This window comes from Palaemon carinicauda, chromosome 4, assembly GCF_036898095.1.
Source record: "Palaemon carinicauda isolate YSFRI2023 chromosome 4, ASM3689809v2, whole genome shotgun sequence".
Taxonomy (NCBI): domain Eukaryota; kingdom Metazoa; phylum Arthropoda; class Malacostraca; order Decapoda; family Palaemonidae; genus Palaemon; species Palaemon carinicauda.
In genome coordinates this window covers 188696780-188724279 of record NC_090728.1, presented here as the reverse complement: position 1 = coordinate 188724279, position 27500 = coordinate 188696780, and the positions used below count along the sequence as shown (strand labels likewise).

At 43.8% G+C, this 27500-nt stretch overlaps 1 protein-coding gene across 1 annotated transcript in view; it reads left to right on the top strand.

Annotated features, from left to right (window-relative positions):
- The window catches only part of LOC137639793 (transcriptional regulator ATRX-like), a 107107-nt gene that overhangs the window by 419 nt on the left and 79188 nt on the right, over positions 1-27500 (top strand). The window contains 8 exon segments of the mRNA XM_068372035.1: positions 11335-11452; positions 12356-12490; positions 13659-13772; positions 13905-14535; positions 21000-21146; positions 21278-21396; positions 23180-23314; positions 25645-25814. Coding sequence (XP_068228136.1) covers positions 11381-11452; positions 12356-12490; positions 13659-13772; positions 13905-14535; positions 21000-21146; positions 21278-21396; positions 23180-23314; positions 25645-25814 — 1523 coding nt within the window. The 5' untranslated portion in view covers positions 11335-11380.

The following is a 27500-nucleotide window of genomic DNA, read 5'->3' as shown; positions in this document are numbered from 1 at the left end:
TGATATGCTAATTCATGTTGAACCCATGGAAAATATGCCTATGGAAGGTGTAAATTTTAAGATAATTTTATATTCGGTCAAAGGTAATTGTTTCATATTGAACCCATGGAAAATATGCCTATGGAATGTGTAATTTTTAAGGTAATTTTATATTCGGTCAAAGGTAATTGGTTCATATTGAACCGATGGAAAATATTATGCCTATGGTAGGTATAATTTAAAGGTAATTTCACATTCGGTCAAAGATAAGAATTTTTCAAAATGTTTGGTAAGGTTTTATGCTCCATACGAGTGGAATTTATACCTTTTTCATTTAAATTCATTTAATCATTGAAAGGTTTAAAGTGCTTTCAGCCAGGTAAGTATTTGTGGGCTCTCAGTGGGGGTACCAGTAAAAAAAAAAAACTTAATTTGGGGTCTATGTATGATAACGGCCAACTAAGAATGCGGCAGTGTTAGGGAGGGGGGGTTGCAGGGGGACGTTAGCCCCCTCCCCTCGTTATGTAAATAGGTAGGACATGGCTTTTATGTTAGGTTGGGGGGGGGGAGTTTAGGTTAGTGTGGTCCGTTTACTACGCACGCCGGAGTAACTTTCCGCTGATATACAAAGGCTCCGTTGTTTTAATAAGGAATGGGAGTCATCTTTAATTATGAAAAATATTTGTATTAAATTTATCGTAGTTGCGGTCAGGAAAACATTTTCTAATACTTTTGCCCATAAGCCTGCCTTATAAAAAATGAGGGGTTCATTCTTGATGGTGGCTGTCGCTATCCACACTTTAGCGTATTTTGGTCCTCCGAAATAACACTAATTGGAGCCTTTGTATATCAGCGGCCAGTTCCTGATGTTTGCTTAAAAAATGGTCATCAATTAACCTAAACTTTCCTTACCTAACATAATCTATAAGACGTGTCCTTACCTACCTAACACCCCCCTGCGACCCCCCTTAGACTGCCGTATTATCAGTCGGCCGTAATCATACGTGAAGGTGGCCGCTATCATACATACACCCCCACTAATTATTTGCTTACTGGTCTTTGCTCGTCTGTTACTCGCTCCGCCAGCAATTTAGCATTGTCTTGTTGTTCCTCCGTTCTGGCAAGAGGTATGTGTAGCACTACGCGCTTTAGCCATGTAAGCGAGTATATTGGCTGACGAAATACTTGCCCGCATTGCTAATTTGCACAGCACATATACTGTTTGCTAGAACAGATGAACAAGGCACTGCTGAGCAAGGACTATTAATGCCGGAATCACACATCAGTCATTTCTTGCTTTAGGTTATCGCCAACCAACTAATGCTCATGGTCGAAAGTGTTGTAGAGACACTAGTTTCTCGCTGTTTGAGGAGCAAATAGGAAGGAGTGTAAACAACCGATCAACTGACTTCATCATGGTGCCCAGAAATGTTCTGACTGTCATAGTAATATGTATTTTCGGAATATTACATGAATTGAAGAATTCGACAACTATTACAGGATGAACAAATCACAATTTTATTATCTCTTTGAGGCTTGTTTGACTAAATTGCCCAGCAAGAGCACATATATATTTGCAGCATCTAAAGTTTTGTTCGCGGGTGGTGCTCCCCGCTTCCTGTCCAGTCAGGAAACCAATGTCTTGAGCAAAAAGCTCCCAGTTTCCCATTTTCGGCTGCAATTGCTCGCTACTGGAGAAAAGTAAAGCCGAGTGTGATTCAAACTTAAGGGAATATTTAGTGTTTGGCAGACTAACACACACAAATACTTTTACCAAAGTGTATTATGACAGACACCATTTTCTATTCAAGCGACAGACCTTGTGTCCCAACAATCTGCACATAATCTAGGCACAGTACCCCCTCAAGACCAACAAGTTTTTATGATCACAGTAGGAAGCTCCTCCTCTTGCCAATAAACATAAAATGAAATAAGTGCGGAGATAATGTACATCGTAACCTAGGGCTGGGCCTTTACTTGACTTAAAGAACTGGGTGTATGTGTACCTTACCACTGTTGTACCAATTCCTTTCATATGTGAATTTTGTTGGAAACTAATTTTTGGCTTAAAAGAAGGATTTTCATATTTTCCATATAGTATAGTTATAACCATGGGTAAATATATCTATTAGTACAATGAGAGAGGCAAAAGAGTCTGCTAGAAATAGGAATGAAGGGTGAAAGATTGTGACGCAGTTCCGATAAGCCCTGCTACTATCTCAGGGTACGTTGGGGACAACTGAGGTAGCAGCAGTAGGGAAGTCAACATGTGAAGCTTCATTTGTAGTGGATAACTGGGGAGAATGGACTATGGCACCATATCAGTACCAATGAAAAGGCTTTGTCCCTTGTCAGGCAGGGAGGAGTGACGAGACAAAAATCCCCATTTGTTTATTTATATGTCGACTTACTCCCAAAATTGAGGAAAGTGTCATGATAGGTAGATATACCAGTGTTGAAGAAAATATGTGCTCCTTATGTGATTAGGACAATTCTGAGGACTAGTTTTCAAGGTACACCTCCAAACAATGTGGGGTAATAGTTTACAACACCATGCTCTCCATTTACTCCAAATATAATGCAATCCTGCAGTTTTCATCTTCTTGCACAGTAATTAGGTGGTTATTTAACTTCTGGGAAAGCAATAATTAACAAGATATGTTGAGGAAGGGGGAAGGGGTTATAAAAAGAAAATACTCGGTTTCCTCACTCAACGACTCGGAACTGGCATGTCAATAAAGTCAACTAAACAGGATTCGTGATGCCAGCGTACATAAATAGAAGTCTGTGATGCCAGCATACATTTGATATACTGTATATTCAAAATATGCTTACTTAAAAATGGATTAATTACTGATAAGTGTCCATAAAATATGCAATTTACAAATAGTGACACTTTTGAGTAATCACTCAATTTTTTATTAAGTATATTTTGAATACAGTATACAGTATATCAAATGTACGCTGGCATCACGAACTTCTGTTTATGTACGCTGGCATCACGAATCCTGTTTCGTTGACTTTGTTGACATGTCAGTTCCAAGTCATTTGGTGAGGAAACCGAGCTATTTTCTTTTTATAACCCCTTCCCCCTTCCGCGACATATCTTGCTAATTATTGCTTTCCCAGAATTTAAATAACCACCTAATTACTATGCAAGAAGATGAAAACTGCAGGATTGCATTATTTTGGAGTAAATGGAGAGCGTGGTGTTGTAAAGTATTACCCAATGTGGTAAGGACATGATGTCCTAGAATTGGGTTGCAGCCCCCTGGTAGGTAAGGTCAGGGAATCCTAGGTTAGGTATGGAACCTTAGGTTTGGATATATCCATGTGATTATCCTGGTGAAATAAGGTTTAGCATTTATTTTCTTGTAGTTCACCTGTTTTGATAACATTGAAAAGAAGAATGGTAGGTTTTGGAGATTGGCCAAAATGTCCACACTTCTAAATGGGCTAATTTTTCAACACTAGCAAATATAAAAAGAAAATCTTTGAACATATGAACATAAATCTGAAAAATAAAAAATTTCAAGTAATTTTTATTTTTCCTAACATACTTACCGAGAACTACTTTCTTTGGAGTCACTTGTGATCTCCTCTCTATCGACCAAGGTTTTCGCGCCGTTACCCCCCTACTCCGCTCTCTACATAGGCCTACCCCCGCCGCCAAGGAATGCGCCCCGAGGGCAGGATCAGGGCAGGTCACTGCCTCGCTGGGTCATTCTCCTCATTAAGTTCATTGTATTAGCCCAACCTGACAATGGAAGGATGGCACTCGGGGAAGGAAGGGAGGGCCATTACCCGAAAGTAGTTCTCGGTAAGTATGTTATGAAAAATAAAAATTACTTAAAATTTTTGATTTGTTCCAACACGAATACTTACCTCGAACTACTTTCTTTGGAGACTTATACTTTAGGAGGCGGGAGTGCTATTCTGACACTTGACGTGGCACGAAGGGCCTAGAGGGCTATGGAATGCGGGGGCCTATCAGAGTGCGGGAGTGAGGGTAACTGCGCAACCTTACGCTATTATCTAAGACTCACCTCTTGAAAAATTCTTCTGACGATTTCCCCCGAAGTGTAGTCGCGAAGAATGTGTTCATCTTTGGGGACAGCCTGTAACCTCCTAAGAGGAGAGCCAGAGAGCGGGTAGGCGATAAGGAGGGCTTCGCACTCGCTCCTATCGGAGGCTAGCCCCGCTAGTGCCTCTGGCCTCACCGCTACACTGTTTGGAGGGCGGCAATGACTGTCCCAATGGAGAACCCGTCCAAGGATTTCCTTGAATAATCCTTGAGGTAGTGGGCAGTAAAGGTTGACTGGTTCGACCAAGTGCCTGCCTGCAGGATCTGTCCCACCGCCATGTTTCTCTCAAAGGCCAAGGAGGTGCTCAGACCCCTGATGTCATGGGGCCGGGGAGTGCCTGGCACTGCCATTTTATCCTCTTCATAGGTTCTAGCGATGACTTGTCTCAGCCAGAAGGAAATGGTGTTCTTGGAAACCTGCTTCCTATTAACACCTGTGGAAACGAAGAGGTTTTTGATGCCTGGTCGGAGATGAACTGTCCTTTCCAGGTATTTCCTGAGCGTCCGTACTGGGCATAATCTCAAATCTTCTGTAATGCCCGTCTTGGGAATGGCCGGAATTGAGAAACCCTCAAACCTCGGGTCCCAGACTGCTGGGTTCTGAGTCTTAGCCACAAAGGAAGGCACGAACCTGAAGGATACTTCCTTCCATCCTTTAGAGTGAGAAACGTCGTAAGACAGACCATGGATCTCTCCCACTCTCTTAGCGGAAGCTAAGGCTAGCAAGAAAACGGTCTTGAGGGTGAGATCCTTGTCTCCGATATCTTTCAGGGGTTCAAAGGGGGGACGACTCAGCATCTTCAAGACCTTGGCTAAGTCCCACCGGGGCACTCTACTCGCTTGAGGGGGGCAGGATTGCTTGAAACTCTTGATCAGCATCGCTATGTGTCTCGAGGCCCCCAGGTCGATGCCCTTCAGGAGGAAGTCTTGGCCTAAGGCGGCTCGAACCCCTTTTATGGCTGGAATTGACATTCCCACTTTATCTCTAAGATACCCCAGAAAATCTGCTATGTCCGGGACCGAAGCTTTAAGAGGTCTAATATGTTTCTCCGAGCACCACTTCGTGAAGGAGGCCCACTTCGCCTGGTATACCGCGGTCGAGGATCTCCTCAGGTATAGGGACATTCTCTTAGCTGTGGTGGCGGAGTACCCCTCCTTCTTCAGGAGCCGCTCGATAGTCTCCAGGCGTGAAGGCGAAGAGAGAGAGGGTTGTCGTGGAGCTTGAAGAAGTGCGGTTGGTGCAGGAGGTCTGACCTGGCGGGCAGAGGCCAAGGTGGTTGACTCGCTAGGTCCTTTAGGTCCGCGAACCACTCTCTCTCCGGCCACCAGGGCGCTACCAAAGTCATCTTTAGGTATTGGGCGGCCCTTACTCTGTTGAGCACCTGTCTTATCAACGTGAAGGGGGGGAAAGCGTACACATCCAGGTTGTCCCACTTGTGCTGGAAGGCGTCTTCTAGGGCTGCATTCTGGTCTGGGACCGGGGAGCAATAGACCGGAAGTTGGGCATTGAGCTTTGTTGCAAAGAGGTCCATCACCGGGGAGCCCCAACGTTGAATGATGAGTTTGGCTACTTCTGGGTGTAGAGACCACTCTGTCCCCACTATTTGACCCATTCTGCTGAGGCCGTCGGCCAGAACGTTCTTCTTCCCGGGAATGAACCTTGCCAGCAGCATTACTTGCTGTTCGTCTGCCCAATTCAGGATGTCTATGGCGAGGTCGCACAGCTCCTTCGATCTCATGCCCCCTTGTTTCTTTATGTAGGCCACTACCGTGGCGTTGTCTCACATTAACGCCACGGTGTTTCCCCTTAGACGACTTGCAAAGTGAAGACACGCCTTCTGGACTGCTCTTAGTTCCAGGACATTGATGTGTAGACGCTTCTCTCTTTCCGACCAGGTACCCCGTGCCGTCTCTTCTAGAAGGTGGGCTCCCCACCCTTGGTTGGAGGCGTCTGTGAACAGGAGGTACTCGGGGGACTGGACCCGAGGGGCATCCCCTTGAGGGAGTTCGACTGGCAGTGCCACCATTCCAGGGAGGTTCTCGTGTCCGGAAGGACTGGAATTAACGTTTTCTGCGAGTCCGTCTGGGACCAGAGGCTCTTGAGGTTCCATTGAATGGGTCTGAGCCTCATCCTCCCTTGGTTAACCAGTTTTTCCAATGAGACTAGGTGACCTATCAGTCTCTGCCAATCTCCCGCCCTCCTGGAGTGTTCTGACAGGAACGGCTGAATGATGTGCTTGAGGTTCCGTATCCTGTCCTGCGAGGGGAAAACTTTCCCCTGCACGGTATCCAACGTCATCCCCATGTAGCCCATTCTGTTGGATGGGGTTAAGTTCGACTTCTTCAGATTGATTACAATCCCCAGATTCCTGCAAAACTGGAGGAGGCTTCTCCCTTGTTCTTCCAAGAGGGCCCTTGAGGTGGAAAGGAGCAACCAGTCGTCCAGGTACCTGATGAGGCGGATGCCCCGTTCGTGAGCCCACCCGGAGACCGTCGCGAAGACCCTCGTGAACACCTGAGGGGCCATCGACAGGCCGAAGCAAAGGGTCTTGAACTGCAGGATCTGGGGACCCCATTTTACCCGGAGGAACTTCCGACTCGACGGGTGGACAGGGATCTGGAAGTATGCGTCCTTGAGGTCGACAGTCATCATATAATCTTTCTCCCTCAAGGACAGCAGGACGGATTTTGGGGTGTCTTCCTGACGAACTTGTTGAGGGCTGACAGGTCTATCACGGGTCTCCACCCCCCCGTTGCTTTCTCTACCAGAAACAGGCGGCTGTAGAAGCCTGGGCCTGGGAGAAGGACCTCTTCCATGGCACCCTTCTCCAACATGGAGGAAATCTCCTCTTGAAGGGCGCCCTCTTCATCGGGTCCTTAGGGGCCAACCATTCTGTCTGGCTGGCCGGAATAAGAGGGGGTGGGTCCGCTAGGAAGGGAAGCCTGTAGCCCTCCTTCAGGACGGACACTGTCCAAGGTTCCGCTCCTTGGGCCTTCCATGCTTGCCAATGTGGTCCGAGGCATCCCCCAACCCGAGGCTTGGGCGGGAGTAGGGGGCCTCTCCCTCTACCTTCTTCTAGAGGGGCGGCTTGACCTGCCTCTCCTAGAGGCGGAGTAACCCGACCTGAGGGAGCTAGACGAAGTTGGTGCTCCTCTGCGGGAGGGTTGAGGAGTTGTTGCCCAGGAGGAAGAGGGGCCTGCTCTCCTCGAAGTGCTGGGGGAGGCCTGAGATGTCACGGCGCTATCTGAGGCGGCCCTCCTGTAGGGAGGTCTCTTAGACGACGCAGGTCTGGGGACGTTGGCCTCCTTCTTCTTTGACACTTTCTCCATCAGGCTTTCAAGTTCTTTCATCGGGAACAGCGACTCACCCCACAAGGGAAGGCTACGTACGGCCCGGGCCTCCCTGTCTGGGATCTTCCTAGATAACTTAGCCAGGACCGTGTCTCGTTTACGGAGGACCCAGTTGGCCGTAAGGGCGAGTGCTTGATATGACAGGAACTTAAGCGTTTTCCCCCCGGAGGTGAGAAGGTCCCTCAGGAGGCTTTGCTGGTCAGGATCTTCGGGGTCGACGGAGGCTTGGACGTTTACTAACGTGGAGGCCCACCAGTCCAGCCATGAGGAGACATTGACTAGGTCCCGCAACATCTCCTCCATCATGGCGGCCTCCGTAGGAGAGAAGCAAACTGGGGCTGAAGAGGCCCTTTCGTCTGAGCCGCCCTGACCTAGGACGTCCAAGGCCGGGTCCACTCTACAGGGGCCTGGGCGATGCTCTTCCGGTTATTACACTTTTCCCTGAGTTCTAAGGCCCTGGAGCAGTTTCGAGGCACTCTGGGACTTGGGGGGCCTCGGCATTGCTGGCCACCAAGTTGTCTATGTACTCTTGCCCTAGTACTAGGTCTCGGGCAAGAGGAAGGGCCAGGGAAGACTTCGGAAGGGCGACGTGATGCGTAATCCTCAGGAGGCTTGACCTCCAGGAATCACCCCCCGGAGCCGAGGGTTCCGTAATCCCATGCTGCCTTCTGATGAGCCCCACTACTCTTCTATAGGCGGAGTCCTCCGTCGGGGAAGCTTCTCCTCCGTCAGCCGAGGCTTCGGCCTGGAGCGGGGGAGCCGGGTTGCTGGCAAGGCAGACCGGCCGTCTAGCTCTTGGGTCCAGGGGGGCAGTCCTGTACCGGTAGTGAGCTCCAGGCCGAGCTCGTCTCCGGATCCCGGGACAAGGCGGGTACCGCCGGCTCAGTGGGGGCTCTCGCTTGCCCTAAGGCTCTGGAAGCGGAGGTCACGGTCCCGGTGGGCTGACCCGACAACGGGAACCGTTCCTTTCTACTCGACGGCCGCACCAGTTGGGCTGGTTCGGCCAGGCTGCCTGTTAAGAAGTGCGTTTCCCCTCGCTGGGCGGGGTGAACTGGAGGCTTCGAGGACTTATGCCTTTTCGAGAGGTCTTTTCTGTGTGCCAGGTCGCGCGGGTCGAGGCTGTGCATAGTGGACGGCAGTCTAGTCGCACGTTCGCTGGACCGACGGTCTGGTGAATGAAGTGTCTTGGACTCCCCTGAAGGCACGTAGACCCAGGCGCCCCCGGGAGAAACACTTCTCTTATACTTCCGAGACTGGGAGCGGGAGCGCTTTCTGCTAAATCGCGACCGTGACCTAGAGCGGGAATGCTCGCTCTCGGACAGCTCCCTTCGCCTGCGACGCTTCACCCTGACTTCTTCTTCGGAAGACGAATTAACCTCCGACAAGCCCGACGACGCCACGTTCCCCGCGTAACGGCTGTTTGCGTGGCCCGCGGGGGATTTCTTCTGACGCTGGGTGCCCGAGATCGAGGGTTGGAGAAAGTCATCGGGGACCGCCGTGGGGATCGTCGGAAAAGAGTCCAGCCATTCCATGCTAGGGAGTCAGGGGTCCAGGGTCACGTCCATTCTCATCGGCGACCTCCCCGGTGTCTTCGGTAGCTTCCATCCGAAGGCATCGCTACTCGGACGGCGAACTTTAGCTTGGTTGTCCCCTGGCGGGGAAGAGCCCGACGCACCAGCCCACGAGGGCGGCGGGGACTCCGATACTACAGCACTACCCCATAAGGGGTCTTCAGAGGACGCGTGGCCCCCCATCACAAGGCCTGACTCACCCGAAGCACTACCGGGCTCTTCGTTAGACCTAGAGGTGCCCGCCCTTGGTTCTTCCCTCGCACTGGGTTCCCTGGGAAGGACGCCTTGACCTTCCACAACACTAGTCTTCTTGCCCTCTCCTCTGCGTAGGAGACGGAGAAACCGAGGCCTCGTCGGACCGATCACTGGCCGACGGTAACGGAGAGATGACACTAATCTTCCTGGGAGAACGCTTCGATGACTTCTTTTTAGTACCAATGTCGTCCCAACCTACGCACTCCGGACACGTGTCCGCGGAGGAGCAAACTTTCCCCCTACAGGAGGAACAAAGGGAGTGAGGATCTACCTCTGACTTTGAGAGGAAAGCCCCACACGACTTCCCGGCTCTAGGCCCAGGGCAACGGCGAGCTTGATCCATAGTTCGCACACGAACGGCACAACACTAAGGGAGTTATTAAGTACACTGGGGACACACACAGGGTGAACGCACGGTAACACTTGAGAAGAACGCACTGTGGAAACGTAAGTCGCCACGCTGGGAACACGTGGAACACTAAACGCGCACAAAGGTCGACAGAGACGAGAGCGAGGTGTGAACACCTCGCGACCAAGGAACTTAATGAGGAGAATGACCCAGCGAGGCAGTGACCTGCCCTGATCCTGCCCTCGGGGCGCATTCCTTGGCGGCGGGGGTAGGCCTATGTAGAGAGCGGAGTAGGGGGGTAACGTCGCGAAAACCTTGGTCGATAGAGAGGAGATCACAAGTGACTCCAAAGAAAGTAGATCGAGGTAAGTATTCGTGTTGGAACAAACCATATTTAGCCCATGTACTCCATCTAACCTGTCCTAAGACACCGTATCACTTTGAAAACTTCCGGTTCCTATCCACGGGGAATGTAATTTGGTGCACTGTGCAGGAGTATACGCTCCTGCTACTAGTGCTAGGTATTGTGCATTATTGCTTTCACCTAACCTTTTTCCTGGAAGTTCAAGGAACACCTCAGTATCTCTCCTTAGAGATACTGTATTTGGTTATCGAAGGGAAGGAAGATGGTTCGTCGTGAGGTTCCATCGCGTGCGTGTGATAGAGAATGTTGTAGAGGCGAGAGGAACTATTGAATTGTCTCATTCGTCGTACAAGCGATGAGATATTTCCCCCTCTTGATCACAATCGGAAATTTGATCCTTGGTTGCCTTATGTCTTCTCGTAGCTGTTGGGCCCAGGGAGACTTTTTTTTCATGCTACCAGGAACAGGATCACTGGTCTCTTCAGGGCTTGGGCCTGGGAATATTATCTCAGGTTTCCTCGTGGGTTAAGATGACAGGAGAGACTGCGTGTGAATGAGACCATGGAACGGTTTCCAAGATTGTAAAAGCAATGAGACTTTTCACACGTAAGTGTAATTGGAACTACTAGTTGGTCCTCTCGGGTCGGGGGAAACATTCCAACGCACTCGTGCAGTTTGGAACACGATCACCTATCAGCCAGAGAGATCTTACATATAGTGGGGAATGGAACGTTCACCTGGCCACCTTGGAGCTATCTCAGCGCTCGTACGACCATCCAGATGTTCAGTCTTCTACACGCAATCGGGAACAAGTTTTGTCATCACATAACGACTGGTACGTATTCACGCACCACACCCTCTCATCACCCGATACCTTGTTAAGCTGTATACTCCTGTTTGTGAGGGCATGAGGGGCAGACAAATTCTGTCTTTGATGTGGATCTTGATTGCTTGTGACTGAGTCTTATCATAGGCCTCTTTAGGGTATATCCCCGGGTTTATTCTCAGTCCAGGGAATGTGTGTGTGCTTGGAAGCAGTCAAAGTTGTAGGCCAGGCTATTACTGTACTGTATTCTCTGTTAATAGTTTTAAGACATTATTATTAAGATTTATTACTATTAATACTAGCTAAGCTACAATCCTAGTTGGGAAAGCAGGATGCTGTTAGCCCAAGGGGTCCAGCAGGGAAAAATAACCCCTTGAGTAAAGGAAATAAAGAAATGAACTACAATAGAAGTAATTAACAACTAAAATAAAATATTTAAGAAACAGTAACAACATTAAAATGAGTCATATAAACTAAAAACTTCATAAAACAAGAGAAAGACAAATTAGAATAGTGTGCTTATGTGTTAAAGATCTTTATTTTTCTTTTTTTCAGGTTGACATTATGTCCTTATAACAGTTTCACTTGAGAAAAATTAAAGATGTCGTCGGCAAAGATGGAGCCAGACCCTGATGGCCTCAGCCAGCAGGTGGCAGTTATTATGACTGGCAAGGTAATGTACCTTTGTATTAACTTTCCTTTGTTTTGTTTTTATATTCATTTTAGTAGTGTTCCTTTTTTTATGAGGAATTTATGCAGATAAGACTTCGCTTCTGGAGTACGGTAGCATATAACAGTAATTCTTATATAGTTTACTGTTATTCCTTACAATTCACACTCTTAATGTTACTTGAATTATTTGTGGGGTTGTTAAAAAGGTAAAGACATACAGCTTTTAGAAATACCCCCACTTTTTTTACCTATTGTAATGATAAAGTAATGATGTACAGCTTTGGATATTTGGTGTTTATATATTGCTGTCTGGGAGTTATTTAACTGTCTCAGAATTAAAGTATTAATATTTTAACCCGTTTACCCCCAATGGACGTACTGGTACGTTTCACAAACCTCATCCCTTTACCCCATGGACGTACCGGTATATCCTTGCAAAAAACTCCTATTTATATTTTTTTGCATAGTTTTGATAACTTTATGAGAAACTTCAGGCATTTTCCAAAATAATGAGACCAACCTGACCTCTCTATGACGAAAATTAAGGCTGTTGGCGCAATTTAAAAAAAAATATATTGCAAAATGTGCTTGAAAAAAAAAAAACGCCTGGGGGTTAAGGGTTGGAAAGTTCCAAATAGTGTTGGCGGTAAAAGGGTTAAAGTGTAACAGTTGTAATGTAAGAGCAAACAAGTGATTTTGGAATTCTAGAGGTTGATTAACTTGGCCGTTGTGGTTTACTAGGTACATTTGACATTTTTGTATCTTTTGCACAAGTTATCATGCTTCTAACAGACTGTATTTTTCTTTACACAAGAACATTGTTTCTAAAAGTTTTATCAGTTTTCCCCATTTTGCGCTGGTAAGAACGACTGCTGCTCGAACTCACGTTATGTTTTTCCCACAGGTTTATCGGGAAGCTGGTTTGAAACACAGTAAGCATCCTGAAGTTGAAGGACTGCTCTACGATAGACTTTGTCAGATTGGCAAGCACAAATTAAGAGATGACGTTCGAAGAATGGCACTTTCCATTGCCATTGGGGTAAGTTTAGTCTAATAATATAATTACCTCCGCCAACAAAGTTAGGAGGATATGTTTTGCTCCCTTTATGTGTGTTTGTGAAAAGCTTCTTGGCCACAATTTTAATCGAAGAGTAATGAAACTGGCATGGATTAACTTGTATAAAAAGCTAGAAATGATGAAGTTTTGGAATGTCAACGTCATGGACAAGCAAAATGTCCAATTCACGTAGTCTCACCCGTAAGTTTGCATATCATTGTCATGGAGACTTAAAACTTTTTTCATATATGAGTGTATGAAGATCCACTACAATTAAGACATGTTAAGGTCAAAAGTCTAGATCAAGGTCAAGAAATAAGCTGCCGTGGTGGAGTTCTGCGCTCTACTGAGTGCCCATATAGTTTTATTGTTTCTATACTCTTCAATGTTGGCAAAACATTACATGACAACAAGAAGAAATGCAGCCAAAGGCTTTAGACATATCTGTGGCTTGGCTGCTTTTCAATGACCATGCTGTTGATGAAGGGAGATTTTTGTCTGATTATTCACAGCTAACCAACCTAAGATGGATGGCCCTGACTAGCACAGCTTTGTTGATCATGGTGATATACAAACCCTTCCACCACGTTACGTTATCCCCACTGTTAATATGGAGGGATTTACTGAAAGTCAATGACAGGTGTAGATTAAATGTCACTTGTAAAGATTGAACAAGTAAAACAAGGGAAGAGAACCCGTTAGATTTGTTTTTTTCTTTTCAATTTATTATGCCTTGTAAGATATTAATTAAGGCACTGTCCATTAAAGTAAGACCATAAACTTCTGGTTAAGAGAATTTGCTTCAAGTCCCACAAAATGTTACAAATGCGTATATTGATATAAGATAGATTCATTATTACAATGAATGAATCTAACAGAAATCCGTATGGTGACGGTTGAGGTAGAGGCAATAGGGGAGTCAGCATATGAAGCTTTTTGGTGGATAACGGTGCAGGGTGGACTATGGGACCCTATCACTACTAACCAAACTTAACCGAGTCCCTTGTCAGGCAAGGAGGAGCAAAGAGAAAAAATCCCCCTTTTTTTTATGTTGGCTACCCCTAAAATTAGGGAAAGTGCTATGATAGATATATAGATAATTCTGATAATATTGATTTAATCTAATGAATTACTTTGTGATTTATTTCAGGTTAGAGATAAAGAATTCCAGCCAACGGTAGCATGGCTAGACAACTTTATGCGCCGGTTTTGTTTATCCAAGAAGAAAATGGGATTTCACAGTGTTGCGATGTTGAAGACGAAGGTAAAGGTAACTATTACAAGATATTTGAATTAGAAGTTTTAGAATTTTGATTCCTACATGAGACCATGACTTGTAAAACATTGGAAATAGATTTGCCTCTGATTCTCAACAAAAATTTTCTTTCTTTTAAAGGCTGCACAAAATACAACGCCAACAGAAACTGCATCGAATGAGAAGGTTACACAAGAGGAAGTGTTTTCTGCTCTTGGCTTCCCCAAAGACTTTACTGGTTTTGGAGAAAATCTTGAGCAAGGCATGGAAAATGGATCTTCAACTGGGTCTGCTGCCGGTGGAAAGACGTCTGGCGCCGAAAATGGGATTAGCGAGCCCAACGCTAAACAGGACGGCGGTGCGTCCGAAACCGGAGATCCATTAGTTTCGAGCGATCCTGAAACCAGTGCTTTAAACTCTACAAATGATAAGCCAAGCAATAGTGTGGATAAAGCGAGCAGTGAGGTCGAAGAAGTAGATCCACTTCAGATTGAGAACAAAGACGAGGACATGGAAGTAGACCCTCTTGGTGGAGATAAGGAATCAAAGGCTGAGGAGGATGATGTTGGTCGTGGTGATAAGAATAAAAAGAATGAAGATGTTAATGAAAAGCAAAAGGGAAAAAATACTGATGTTGATACCAAAGACAAGACTAAAGGAGACAATGAAGAGAAAGATACTGGGGAGGAGGTTGAACTAATGTCAGCAAGTTCCTCAAACCCAAAGGAAGAAGATGAAGGAGATGGCGCTACCTCTAACGGTTCTGATGAAAGTAAGTTATTTTTGTTAAGTGTAGATTTTGCAATAATTTTTCTTTGTTGGATGGGTATGACAACAGTTTTGTAAGAACTATCTGAGAAGAGTATAAACTGTCCTCAAGTAAAAATGGTAGTGGTAGATAACTGAACATAAAATTGATCAAGTAGAAACCTCTTGCCCTCAAGCAAAAATTGTATTTCAAATCGAGTCAAAATAGTTTTTCATACTGTATTCGTTGATTTGACATTATTTTGATGGACAGACTATACCTTATCGCACTGTTTGTATTGTCATTCGAGGTTGAGAACTATTTAGCTGTAAAATTGTGGGCATACAAAGTAATGGGCTGTACAGAATGAGGGAAAGGACTCCAGGCCTTGTCGTGCCTCAGAAATATAATGGTTAATGAATTGATGATACAGCAGGTCCTCAACTTGAAAAAAACTTCGGAGATACAACCACAAATCCAACTGAAATCATAAAATTTCAGATATTTTATCAATAGTTTGTATACTGTAATAATATAAAGAAATACTGGAATAAAACAGTATATCATTTATTAAAGTACAGAATGATATTTGCAATAACCCAATATTTATTTCATATGAAAAACAACTATTTGTTGAGTTTTGTAGCTGGAAATTGTACCCGTGGGCATCAGGTTAGACCTTCCCTTGGCCATATTTTAACAAAATTGGACTAGCAGACAGCTCTTGGAACTTATTATTAGTTCCGACACTCTACAAACTTGTAGCTATTTATTAGGGATTATCTTTCAGCGAAGCTGGAAACTAGTCATTAGGACTTTTAAGTGAGGTGGCAACTATCCAAATAACTAGCAGGTCCCCATGGTTCTCTTGGCCATTGGGAGATCACGTCGAGCTGGGAGGAGAGGATCCACGACCCGGCAGGACTTCTCTCAACGCAACAACTCAACAGAAAGACAGCTGGAGCAGCCTACATTGTGCCTGACTTTGTCAGCAAGAGGTGGACAGCCTATTCCCTTACCCGAAGGGTTCAGGGAACCACTAAGTAAGTTTGCTGGTGTTCCCATCTCTCCAGACAGACTTAAAAAGATCACCCTAGAGGACAAGCAGATGCCTGTTCAGATTGATCAAGGGAAGCAGCCTTCTTCCCCTCAGTTCCAGGTACCGAGGCAGCGTTCCCCAAGGTGGTGATTTCCACCACCAGGTCTCCCCAAGGACACTCCGAACCTTTTGATTGTGGGGAAACCCCCTCCAGACCACCACCAGAGGATGAGGAGCCTCCTGCAAGAGAGGTTCAGACCTCTGTGGAATGGCGAGGGCCTTCCAGACCTTCCCTGCTGGAGGAGTACCTGCCATCTCGCAGAGTCTAAGGATGCCAAGACCATTTCCCAAGAATTCCTAGGCATGAGCAGCTCTCCTGCAAGAGAGAGCTATGAGCTCTTCCCTTGGAGCAGCAGTTTCAGCAAGCGACATTCCCTCTGTTGTCGACCTCGACCCACTCCAGACTCTATGACTGAGAGCTTGGAGATGGATGATGACTTGGACTGGGAAAGATGACTATCTCCCTAGGGCTGCTAAGTCCCACTCTGAAGCTGAGCGAATCAAGTCAGAGTACTCTCTCTTAGCCTGCATGAGAGCCATCAGTGGGTCGGCTGTCCCTGAAACGGCGCCTCAGGAAGGCAAGGAAACGGTCTTGGACCATTTATATGATACCCAACGATCACCTACGGCCAGTGCAGCCTTGCCCTGGTCTAACGGACTGACAGTAGCCAGGAAGAAGGTGTTTTTTCATATCACTGGTTCTTCTAGCTCTGTTCGAGCTGGCTTGTCCTCCAAACTCCTCCTGCCTCCCTTTATCCAGCAGAGGAGATACTACGGGGTCACGGATGAGCCCTTTCCGGCTTTGTCTCTAGATCCATCCTTAGAGGCCATCTCGAGAGGCTTTTTTGGATCTCGCCGTCATTTTCGGCGTTTGAGATCCTGAACGTGGAGAAGGTTGTGAAGTATGTATGTCATGCAGGCTGCTTCGTGGCTGGATCTATGGTTGGGATTAGTGGGCCACCTCGTTAGAACCGAGGACTGGTCCAAGGAATCTACAAGGAGGTCTGTGGTGACCTTTCTCGTGTCGGGCACTCGCACCTTGGAATTCCTCTCCCACCAGGTTGTCAACCTATAGGCGAATGCAGTTCTTAAGAGGCAGGATGCTGTGATTGAGAGGTTCCAGTCAGGTCCCCATGGATGAGATTATTAGGTTCAGAAATTCCACCCTTGATGACTCGGCTCTGTTTAAGATGAAGAGGTCGAGAGGGCGGCTGATTGGTGGAGGAAATCCACCAAGGATTCGCTTCTATACAGGGCCTTAACATCCAGGTCCTGTGGTAAGGCTCCTCCACCTACCAGAAAATGGCCGCAATCTACCAAACCCTCGACTAGTAGGACAGCAGGGTCCTCGAAGAAGGTGTCAAAGCAGCCCTTTCCTGCCAAAGATCCTTAGGGCTCCAAACCATTCAGGAGGTAAGGGTGGTATGGGAAGTGGCAGAGGCCGCTCCCACCAGTGAGGGCAATCCTCTTGCCTGCCCACCAAGGTGGGGGTGATTCCTGCAATGCCGCTGGCAGATGCGGCTGCCGCATGGGGCCAATCCTTGGACATTCTCCACGATTTGCTCAGGGAATCACGTCCCGTTCATTCTATCTCTACCTCCACTAAGTCGGGATCCAGTTCCATCAAGCTCCTACACGAAGGCATCCGCAAAGGAGTTGGCCCTTTGGGCCAAAGTCCAGACCATGTTAGAGAAGGCCGGTCTCCAGGAGGCCCTTGACGGCTCCCCAGGCTTCTTCAGTTGACACTTTCTTATGAGACAGAGACCAGTCATCCATCTCGCGGCTCTTAACAAGTTTGTCCTTCATGCAAGTGCTAAGACCACAGAACTTTGTGTGCACTCTGGACCTCAAGGGTGCATACTTCCTAATCCATCTGTCTTCCAGGAGGTACATTATTTTTGGATCATACACGAGAACAGGCAATACCAGTTCAAGGTGCTGTGCTTCGGTCATTCCACAGCACCCCAGGTCTTTACGATGTGTTTGCCTTAGTGTCATCTTGGGCTCACAGGATCAGCATTTGTCTTCTAAGATAACTCGACGACTGGCTGATCCTAGTAGAGTCGGTGGTGACCCTTCTTCAACACTAAGACAGACTGCTTGAGTTTTTTCAGGATCTGGGCATCGTGATAAGCCTCGAGAAGTCATCCCTGCTCCCCTCTCAAAGACTGGTATACCTGGGTGTGATTGTACTGTAGACACCAACTTACAGAAAGTGTTTCCATGAGACGACAGAGTACACAGGCTGATGGAGGTAGCAAGCCTGTTCCTCATACGAGAAGAGCTTCCAGTCTAGAAGTGGTTGTGCCTTCTAGGTCACCTGGCATCCCTGATCTGTCAAGTGCCCTACGGCCGCCTTATAATTCTATCGCTTCAGTGGTAGCTCAAATCCAGGTGCACTCAACACACTGGCTCCCTGGGTACTTTAATTCCTATGGGACAGGAGCAACTGACGGATCTCCAGTGGTGGGTGACAGACGAGCGCCTGCGCCAAAGGACGGACCTTCTCGTCCCTCCCCAAGAACTAATGCTCTACACAAGTGCATCAAAAAAGGGGGAGGTGGGGGGGGCCGCACATGCTGCACCCCACGGACTGAGGGTTATGGTCCGAGTTCGAAAGGTACCAGCACATAAATCTCTTGGAGATGAGGGCATCCTTTCTGGCCCTGCAACAGTTCTTGGCTAATCACTGTGGTGTTGATGAGCAACAAGACCACAGTAGTGGCTACATAAACAAACAAGGTGATACCTTTTTGCAGCTCCTATGTCATCAAACAGTAGAGATGTTAGGTGGACAGAAGAAAATTCAGTGTCCCTATCAGATCGTTTTATTCCGGGCAAAATGAGTGTGCTTGCGTACAATCTGAGCAGAGCAACTCTGATAATGAGCTCTGAATGGTCTCTTTATCATCTTATAGCCAACAAAGTCCTGACTTTGTGGGGTTCCCCGACTGTGGGTCTGTTCACAATGTACCTGAACTTCAGGCTCCCGCTCTACTGTTCCCCAGTCCCAGATCCTCAGGCTCTCTAGCAAGATGCATTCCAACAATCATGGGACAACATCGACGTTTATGCCTTTCCCCCATTTTGTCTGATACGAAGGGTGCTCAACAAGACCAGAACATCCAACAACATCATGATGCTTATACCTCTGCTATGGCATCACGCTGAGTGGTTCCTCGACCTTTTGTAGCTCCTGACGGAGCTCCCAATAGAGCTCCCTCCACGACAAAATCTGCTCAGACAACCACACACGAATATCTTCCAAAAGGCAATAGCTTCTCTTCGACTTCACACCTGGAGACTATTCAGCATCACTCACAGAGAAGCTTTTCGCAGCAAGTGGCAAGAAGGATGTCCGGATACCTACGTAGATCCTCGGCATTAGTCTATCAGGCTAAGTGAACTGTCTTTCGTTGTTGGTGTTGTGGAAGGGGTATCTCTCCCCTCGATGCCACTATTCCAGAAATAGTGGAGTTCCTTGTATACCTTCGGGAGGAAAAGTTTCTATCTGTCTCGGCAGTGAAAGGCTAGTGCTTGGCCTTAAGCCTTGCCTTTTGACGAAAAGAAGTTGATCTTTAATTTTCGTTGGAGTTGTCTCTCCTCAACGAAGTTATGAGCTCACTTGCCCCCAGTTGAAAGTAAGGCCTCCTCCTTTGAACGTGGTTTGCGTCCTTCGGTCTCTGAAGGGTGATCCTTACAAACCATTACGCCAGGCAACAGATTGTCACCTCACTTTGAAGACTGTGTTTTCTACTCGTGATGGCTTCAGCCTAGAGAGTTAGTAAGATTCAAGATATTGCCCATTCAAGGGGTAGGGGCGAGGTGACGCTGTTTCGTCCCTGGGTTTATTGCTAAGACTCAAGATCTGGGAGTAGCGGATCCTAGATTTGGGCCCTTTCAGATTGCAAGTCTTCGTTCTGTAACTGATGATCCAGATTGACTGTTACTTTTCCCTGTGAGGAATTTGAGGTATTATCTTAAACGCACTGCAGCAGCCCGCCCCGAGTGTCAGCACAGGGAATGTCAACAGAAGGGTCATGAAGTTTACCGCCCACTACCTGCAAGACGTGACACTCGGGAAAATGGAGACGTTCTCCATTGGTCCTATGGTGGCTGCACAACAAATGGTTTAGAATGCCTCAGGCTCCTTGTTGGATGATTAGCAGATGGTTGAGGGCATAGGTTACCCAGATTAGTTTGGGATGAATGTGTAAGAATGACTGGCTCGCTCTCTATCTTCCCCTCTCTATCTTCCCCTCTCTTGGGGAACAGCACCATGGGTCTTTGCACGCTGGCCTCACCTATCTGCATGTAATACCCATTTCCCTTGTTTAACCTAATATAGTTTTAATACTTGTTTGCATCCCTGATACTCCCCACGAGTTGGGTATTGGAAACGGCTATGTTTTATATCAACATTCCTAATCAACTTGGAATATTAGCTAGACTGTCACCCTGCTAGTTTTTTTCACATGCACACAGGTCGCTCAGGCCACTATCTGTGCATTGCACGAAGTTTTTTTTACCAAGGTAGCAGGGTTTTCTCGGTTACAGGCCAAGCCTGTACAGTACGTGAAAACCCTTGGTCAATGACCAAGCCAGTGATCGGACTTCCACCCTCCTAATGGGGGGAATCACCCCTATTAAATAGTGTAAGGTTTGTAGTGTGTCAGAAAAAATGACATTTGAAAGTAATTTGTAGTTTCCCTAACGATACAAACCTGTACTTATTTATACAAATTGTTCTGCCATCACCTGTCTCTTATAAGTCCTGCCTGCAATAAAAAAGTGACTGTTTCACTGGTGTGTTAGTTAGGGTTGTTGCCACCTCACTTAAAAGTCTTCATGGCTAGTCTTCCAGCTTTGCCAAAAGATAATTCCAGATAGCTACAGGTTTGTATTGTTAGGAAAAATACAAATTACTTTCATATTTGAAATGTTTGTAAGTTGAGGAACATCTGTATGAATGCATTCCTTCCCTTTCCATTGATACCTTGACCCACTCTAAAATTCAGAACGAATGAGCAAGCTTCCAAATGCTTACTAGTAACTAAGTTTTTGGACTCCTGAACTTATATTCGTTTTTAAATTATGGTTAAAAATCGAAGACAGTAAAAGCGTGGGAAGACACTAGAGAGAATATTCAAAGTATGAGTAAATGGTTCATTTTAGTTGAAAGATATTCATAAGAACCTTTAGTGCTGCTTATGGTATGTCTTGCAAAGTTCAGTTATTTTTGGGTAGAATTGCTGTCTTGTAACTTCAGGTAGAATCCGAGTTTTCTGTGCTCTAAGCATGATTGTGCTGTTGAACAAAACTAGGACAAACCATGTCTAATTTGCACTCCATTATTATAGATCATGTATAATAGATATATTTTTTGAAGGTGAAGATGAATCTGAGAAGGACAAGGGCAAAAAGCCCAAAGTGAAGGAAGGTCCAGAGAATGATGAAGAAAAGAAAACCAGGGCCGAAGATGAATGCATTTTATATACAAAAGAAGAAAACAGATACTTCAAGAAGAATATTGAAAGTAAGTCGAGTCTTTAAGTTTTAAATAATCCCTGTGCAATATAATCCTGCTCAGTTTGTAACGAGTGAATTTTTGTGACACTTTTTTTTAGATTTCAGACCTTTAAGTACTATTCATCTTTTTATTTAAAGACCTGCAGAAGCGCCTAACATTGTCCGTGGTTCGCTGCTGCTCGTGCTTTGAGCAAGTGAATCATCAGCTTCCAACTTTAGTGTTCACTCACCCAGTGCTCGGAATATTCATTTGTAAGGTACGCTGCATCATTTTCTTGTACGATTATTTCCTTTTCATAGATGGAGACTTGTCCAAAATCTTATGGTCTGTTTAGGGTTTATTGCTTATGTTACGGAGTATTGTATTCATTTAGTTTGCTCAAGTAATTTCTGAGACATAAAATGCTTTACAGCGAGGGAAAGATAGTTTTTTTGTGTGCAACTGTATTTTCAAGTAATTTATTTAGAGCACTTGATTGTTTTGCAATGGGAGTTGTGAATCAGGACTGGCAAGTGGAGACCTAAATATATGACTTGAGGTTTAAAAGGGGAGATATAAATGCTAGTGGCAGCTGGAGGGCCACTTTAAAGAATTTGTCTCCATCAACATTACCCTGAACAAAGCTAAACTGGGTAGTGCCTTGTATATAAGACATGAAGATATTTTGTTAACCCTTTTACCCCCAAAGGACGTACTGGTACGTTTCACAAAAGCCATCCCTTTACCCCCAAGGACGTACCGGTACGTCCTTGCAAAAAAATGCTATAAAATTTTTTTTTTTTTCATATTTTTGATAATTTTTTGAGAAAATTCAGGCATTTTCCAAGAGAATGAGACCAACCTGACCTCTCTATGACAAAAATTAAGGCTTTTAGAGCAATTTAAGAAAAATATACTGCAAAATGTGCTGGGGAAAAAAATAACCCCCTGGGGGTTAAGGGTTGGAAATTTCCAAATACCGTGGGGGTAAAAGGGTTAACTGAGGTTCCTTGAGGGTCCAAACCCAAAACTCATCTACAGTAAAACACGCTTAGGTTGGGCCCAAACTCTATATTCAATCTGAAATTAGATAGATGTGCTTATTTAAGTAGTTTTTTAAATGGACCAAAAAAATATTCTTAGAATAATGCCTTGAAGTAAGCTGAGACAAGATATTTCATTTTATAAAGTTCAGTAAATTTTATTTATAATATGAGAGTTATAAAGATATATCATCATGAACAATTATTTTTAATTGAATTTACAGCGATGTATCCATTCCTATTTCCGCCAGTTATTGCTAGTTGGAATTTTTATTAAAAGCTACAATGGGTAGGTGGGATGCTTTAGATTTTAAGATTGAATAGCTCTTTAACTGTTCGGTTTTGTTGGATGTAAGAATTATTGGTTTCATGTTAAGTTGACCTAAAAAGGAAGGAGAAAGAATTTGCACTAACCATATCCTCTGTACCATGGTCTTCCACTGTCTTAGGTAAGAGATCTGTTGCTTGAGGGTACACTCGTGCACATTATTCTATCTTGTCTCCCTTCCGTTGTTTTCAGGTTTTATAATTTTTTATGAAAGATTTATTTTGATAATGTACGTGAACTTCACTTGTAGTTTTTCCTTATTTCCTTTCCACACTGGGCTATTTCCCCTGTTGGAGCCTTTGGGCGTATAGCATCCTTCTTTTCCAACTAGGGTTGTAGCTTAGCAAGTAATAATCAGTAGATTTTCAAAAGTTCAAACTTGCAGCAAATGTTTTTATGATGAACAGGCCTACATAAGTCCTTTTATAGTTTTTATATCAAATGTGTTTTAATAATGTTAATGTTTTTTAAATATTTTATTCTAATTTTCCATAACTTATATCGTTTATTTATTTCCTTTCCTCTCTGGGGTATTTTTCCCAGTGGGAGCCCTTGGGCTTATAGTATCCTACTTTTCCAACTAGGGTTGTAGCTTAGCAAGTAATAATAATAATAGAACTATATTTTTAAGTAGTATGATTTGATAAGGCCAATATGATATTTTATAACCAATTACACATTCATTTCAGCGATGCCGTAAGTACTATGGCAAAGGAAAATATCATAAAGATGACGACGGCTACGATGAATATTGCCGACTGTGCGCAGAGGGGGGCGACTTGCTTTGCTGTGAGCAGGAAGGATGTTATAATGGATTCTGTAAGGTAAGAATTTTTTTTTTTTTCTTTTTTTTGTTAAAAGGTATGCTTGAAATCTTGCTTGCTGTGTTGAAAGCGGCATTTTTCTCACAGTACTGTCATCTGTTGAGGTTAGAGAATTACTACGGTTTACAGACATCTATAGCTGTTACGAACCCTTTTTTTTTTTTTTTTTTATATATATATATATATAGAAGATCCATAAAATTTTAACCCCAAAACTTCAAATTAATAGAATTATTTTTATTCTGGAAGATATTTATTAACAGGTTTAGCTGTCTTATATATATATATATATATATATATATATATATATATATATATATATATATATATATATATATATATATATATATATCTATATATATCTATATATCTATATATATATATATATATATATATATATATATATATTTTATACATATATATATATATTTTATATATATATATATATATATATATATATATATATATATATATATATATATATATATATATTATAATTTGCTAAATGTGTCCCTCCTGTTCCAAATGTCTGCACTGGTCCTGTATGTGCAATGCACTGATGTGAAATCAATATAAGTCAAAAGATCAGATGACTTGGACTATATATTTTGAATGATACAACATACATTATTAACAAGTATGATATATCATTGATTCTTGTGTGCGTGAGACATATTAGTCTCATGCAAAGTGAGTATGTTGGTTAAGTTCATTATCTAAATAGAAATACATTTATGTTTTGTTGTTAATGTTTTCTCATATTGTTTATTTATTTCCTTATTTCCTTTCCGCATTGGGCTATTTTTCCCTGTTGGAGCCCTTGGGCTTATAGCATCTTGCCTTTCCAACTAGGGTTGTAGCTTGGCTAGTTATAATAATGTTCATTAAGAGAAACGCATCATATTAAGACGTGCATTGTCAATTAATGCGCTGGGTGTGGAGAAGAGGTCCAAGGTTAGGTCATCGGTAGTATAATGAAAACTCAACCTTAGCCGTAGCTTCCGAATGTTTTAGGAGACATAGTATTTAGTTTCACAATTCATGAGTGAAGCCAATATGCTGAGGTTAATGTTTCCTTGAGGTCAAGGGTCAAATTTTATTTGGATTTCATATTCCAATAATCAAATACCTAGAAATCCCAAACAAACAAATATAATACTCGACTTGGGAGCAGGGACCTCCAAAACGTGTGACATCTTCAAAAACACAAAATAACACAGAGCTATGAAAAACACATGTGAACCTGCACAGGTGCTTAGAAGGAATAATAGGAGAAGGATGGGGAGGGGGGGCCAGTAGCTGTAGAGAACGACACCTCGTAGTAATGGGGAATGTTGAGGAAGAAGACTAATTGGTAAGGGACCTCTGTTTGTGGTTTCACACACCCATGAGGGTGCGCGAGCTGGGTATATATTCCTGGCATTCCATGTAACTTTTTTCTCTGGTATATTTAGCAGTATTTATACCTTGGAAATGGTGCTTTAAGGAGCATTTCACGGAGCGACACAGGTTGAGCCCAGAAATAGATTTTTCCTTCGTCAAAATCCCTTTTATATGCAGAATAAGGTCAGTGTATAGGAATTTAAGTTTAGGTACTTTTTAGCTGGACCGTAAGAGTTTTCATGTGTGCCATTCATTAGTCACCAGTGATGCAGATTTTATTTGATCTAGGTTCCTGTTGGTGTTTTGCAGTTTTGTTCTCTTTACCTACAGTTAGTGAAGTATATTATAGTGATTTCTTTAAATCAATAGTATATCATAATGATCAATGTAGCATTTGGTTGGGCTGTGGTCTGACAGCTAAATATCCAACGATATATTTTAACCTCTATTTGAAGTTGACCTGGCTTATCAATGTCATTGTTTTCTCATGATACTGATAACATAATGTGGATTGTTTTATGGATTTAAAGTTACAGCCCTGAAGGTGTTCTTCAACTATTTTAAAAGGTGAAAGGTTAAAGGTGTCTGGTTTCAGTTCCAGTTCCATCAGAATAGATGCTCATCAGAACGTCAGCCGGGCAAGCCCAACTCCCCACTGTGGTGCCCTACCACAGCAGTAGCCTCCCCAGTAAACAGCTTAAACTCACAGCCCTGGGCGGGGATCGATCTCTCGCCACGCGAATGCGAGGCAAACACGTTACCACTGTACTAGTATAACTTTAATATAACTTTGTCCAATTGTAGTGGCAGTGAAGTAGATGATTTCTTGGCTGGCTGAGTTCATGTGGTACGTAAGACAAATATCTGCATGTGGTTTTTATCTCTGTAATGGTAGGTTCATTTTTAAATCGGTGATGATTGATTATAACGTCCGTCTTTTCTTTCAGCGGTGCATCAAGCGTGTCATGGGCCGGACCGAGCTAAGGAACGCCGAAAAGGCAAAGAACTGGGCTTGCTACGTCTGCAACAAGGAACCGATGATGGAGTTGAGAGCTCTTCACCGAGCGATCTTACAGAACCTGAAAGATGAGGAAGTAAAAAAGTCCAATTTATCAAGGTAATATTATTTGTGTTTGTGGATTTTGCTGGTTAGATGTATTTTTAGAGTTGGAACCTTATGTGAAAAAAGATGCCTCATTGCTGTTATATTTTAACCCTCTTGAGACCCTGATGAGTGCTACACATTTTGCCCTCAGAAATGTTTTTCTTACAAACACTTTAACCCTTTTACCCCCAAAGGACGTACTGGTACGTTACACAAAAGCCATCCCTTTACCCCCATGGGCGTACCGGTACGTCCTCGCAAAAAAATGCTATGAAAATTTTTTTCTTATATTTTTACTAATTTGAGAAAATTCAGGCATTTTCCAAGAGAATGAGACCAACCTGACCTCTCTCTGACAAAAATTAAGGCTGTTAGAGCAATTTAAAAAAACTAAACTGCAAAATGTGCTGGGAAAAAAATAACCCTCTGGGGGTTAAGGGTTGGAAATTTCCAAATAGCCTGGGGGTAAAAGGGTCAAGTTGTTATTTTCACATAGTCATGTTGATTTTCATTTTTGTACATTCTTGAACTACACAATTCATCTTCAAAATTATACCGTAATCGGCATTATGGTGAGAAATATTTTTTTTAGTAAGTAATCAAAGAAAAGTAATACTATGGACATAAGCTTTCAGTGTGTGATTCGCAAGCAATGAGCTGTAGCCATTACTTGGATCTTTCCCCCCCACTCCCGGCTGCACTTGGACTTACAATACAGGTGGTCTTCAGTTTAATCTTAACCCTTTTACCCCCAAAGGACGTACTGATACGTTTCACAAAAGCCATCCCTTTACCCCCATGGACGTACCGGTACGTCCTTGCAAAAAAATGCTATAAAAATTTGTTTTTCATATTTTTTTATATTTTTTGAGAAAATTCAGGCATTTTCCAAGAGAATGAGACCAACCTGACCTCTCTATGACAAAACTTAAGGCTGTTAGAGCAATTTAAAAAAAAATATACTGCAAAATGTGCTGGGAAAAAAATAACCCCTTGGGGGTTAAGGGTTGGAAATTTCCAAATACCCCGGGGGTAAAAGGGTTAATAGGTTCCAAGAAGCCGTTTGAAAGTCTAATTTGGTTAAGTTTTGGCCTAGGGTATGTGTGACATATCTCCCATGGGTACAATTTCCAGTTGCAAAAGTCAACAATAAGCCCATTTCATAGAAATATATTATTACAAATATTGTTTTGTTACTGTATTAGATTATATTGTTTTATTACAGTACAGTAGGGTCCCGAATTATGCGTGTTCGAATTATGCGATTCCCCATATAAACGGTCGGTAGTTTAAAAAAAAAAAAAAATTCTGCATAGCTGTTCGAAGTCTGCAAGTCAAGCACTACAAAATATATCACATCTATTGTCTTTTTAGGTATATTGGTAGCCCTAAATACTGTGCTTGATAATAAATGTTACCAAACGATATTTATCTTACATTTATTAACATAATTTCATAATAAATAGCCTCTTAAAGGATAAAATTCTATATCAACAATGAAATCAACTTTTAACTGTGCGAATCCAGCTGACAAAATGTAAACAGAATTGTTGGGCATTCTCGGCAATCTTTATCTTTCTCTAACCTTTCGATAATTTTAATGGTATTGTTAATGAAGGTATATTCAAGCATTATTTTTATTTTGTATAGAATATATAAAAGCTTTAGTTTTCCCTGTGGGTATTCAAGGTTTTCACA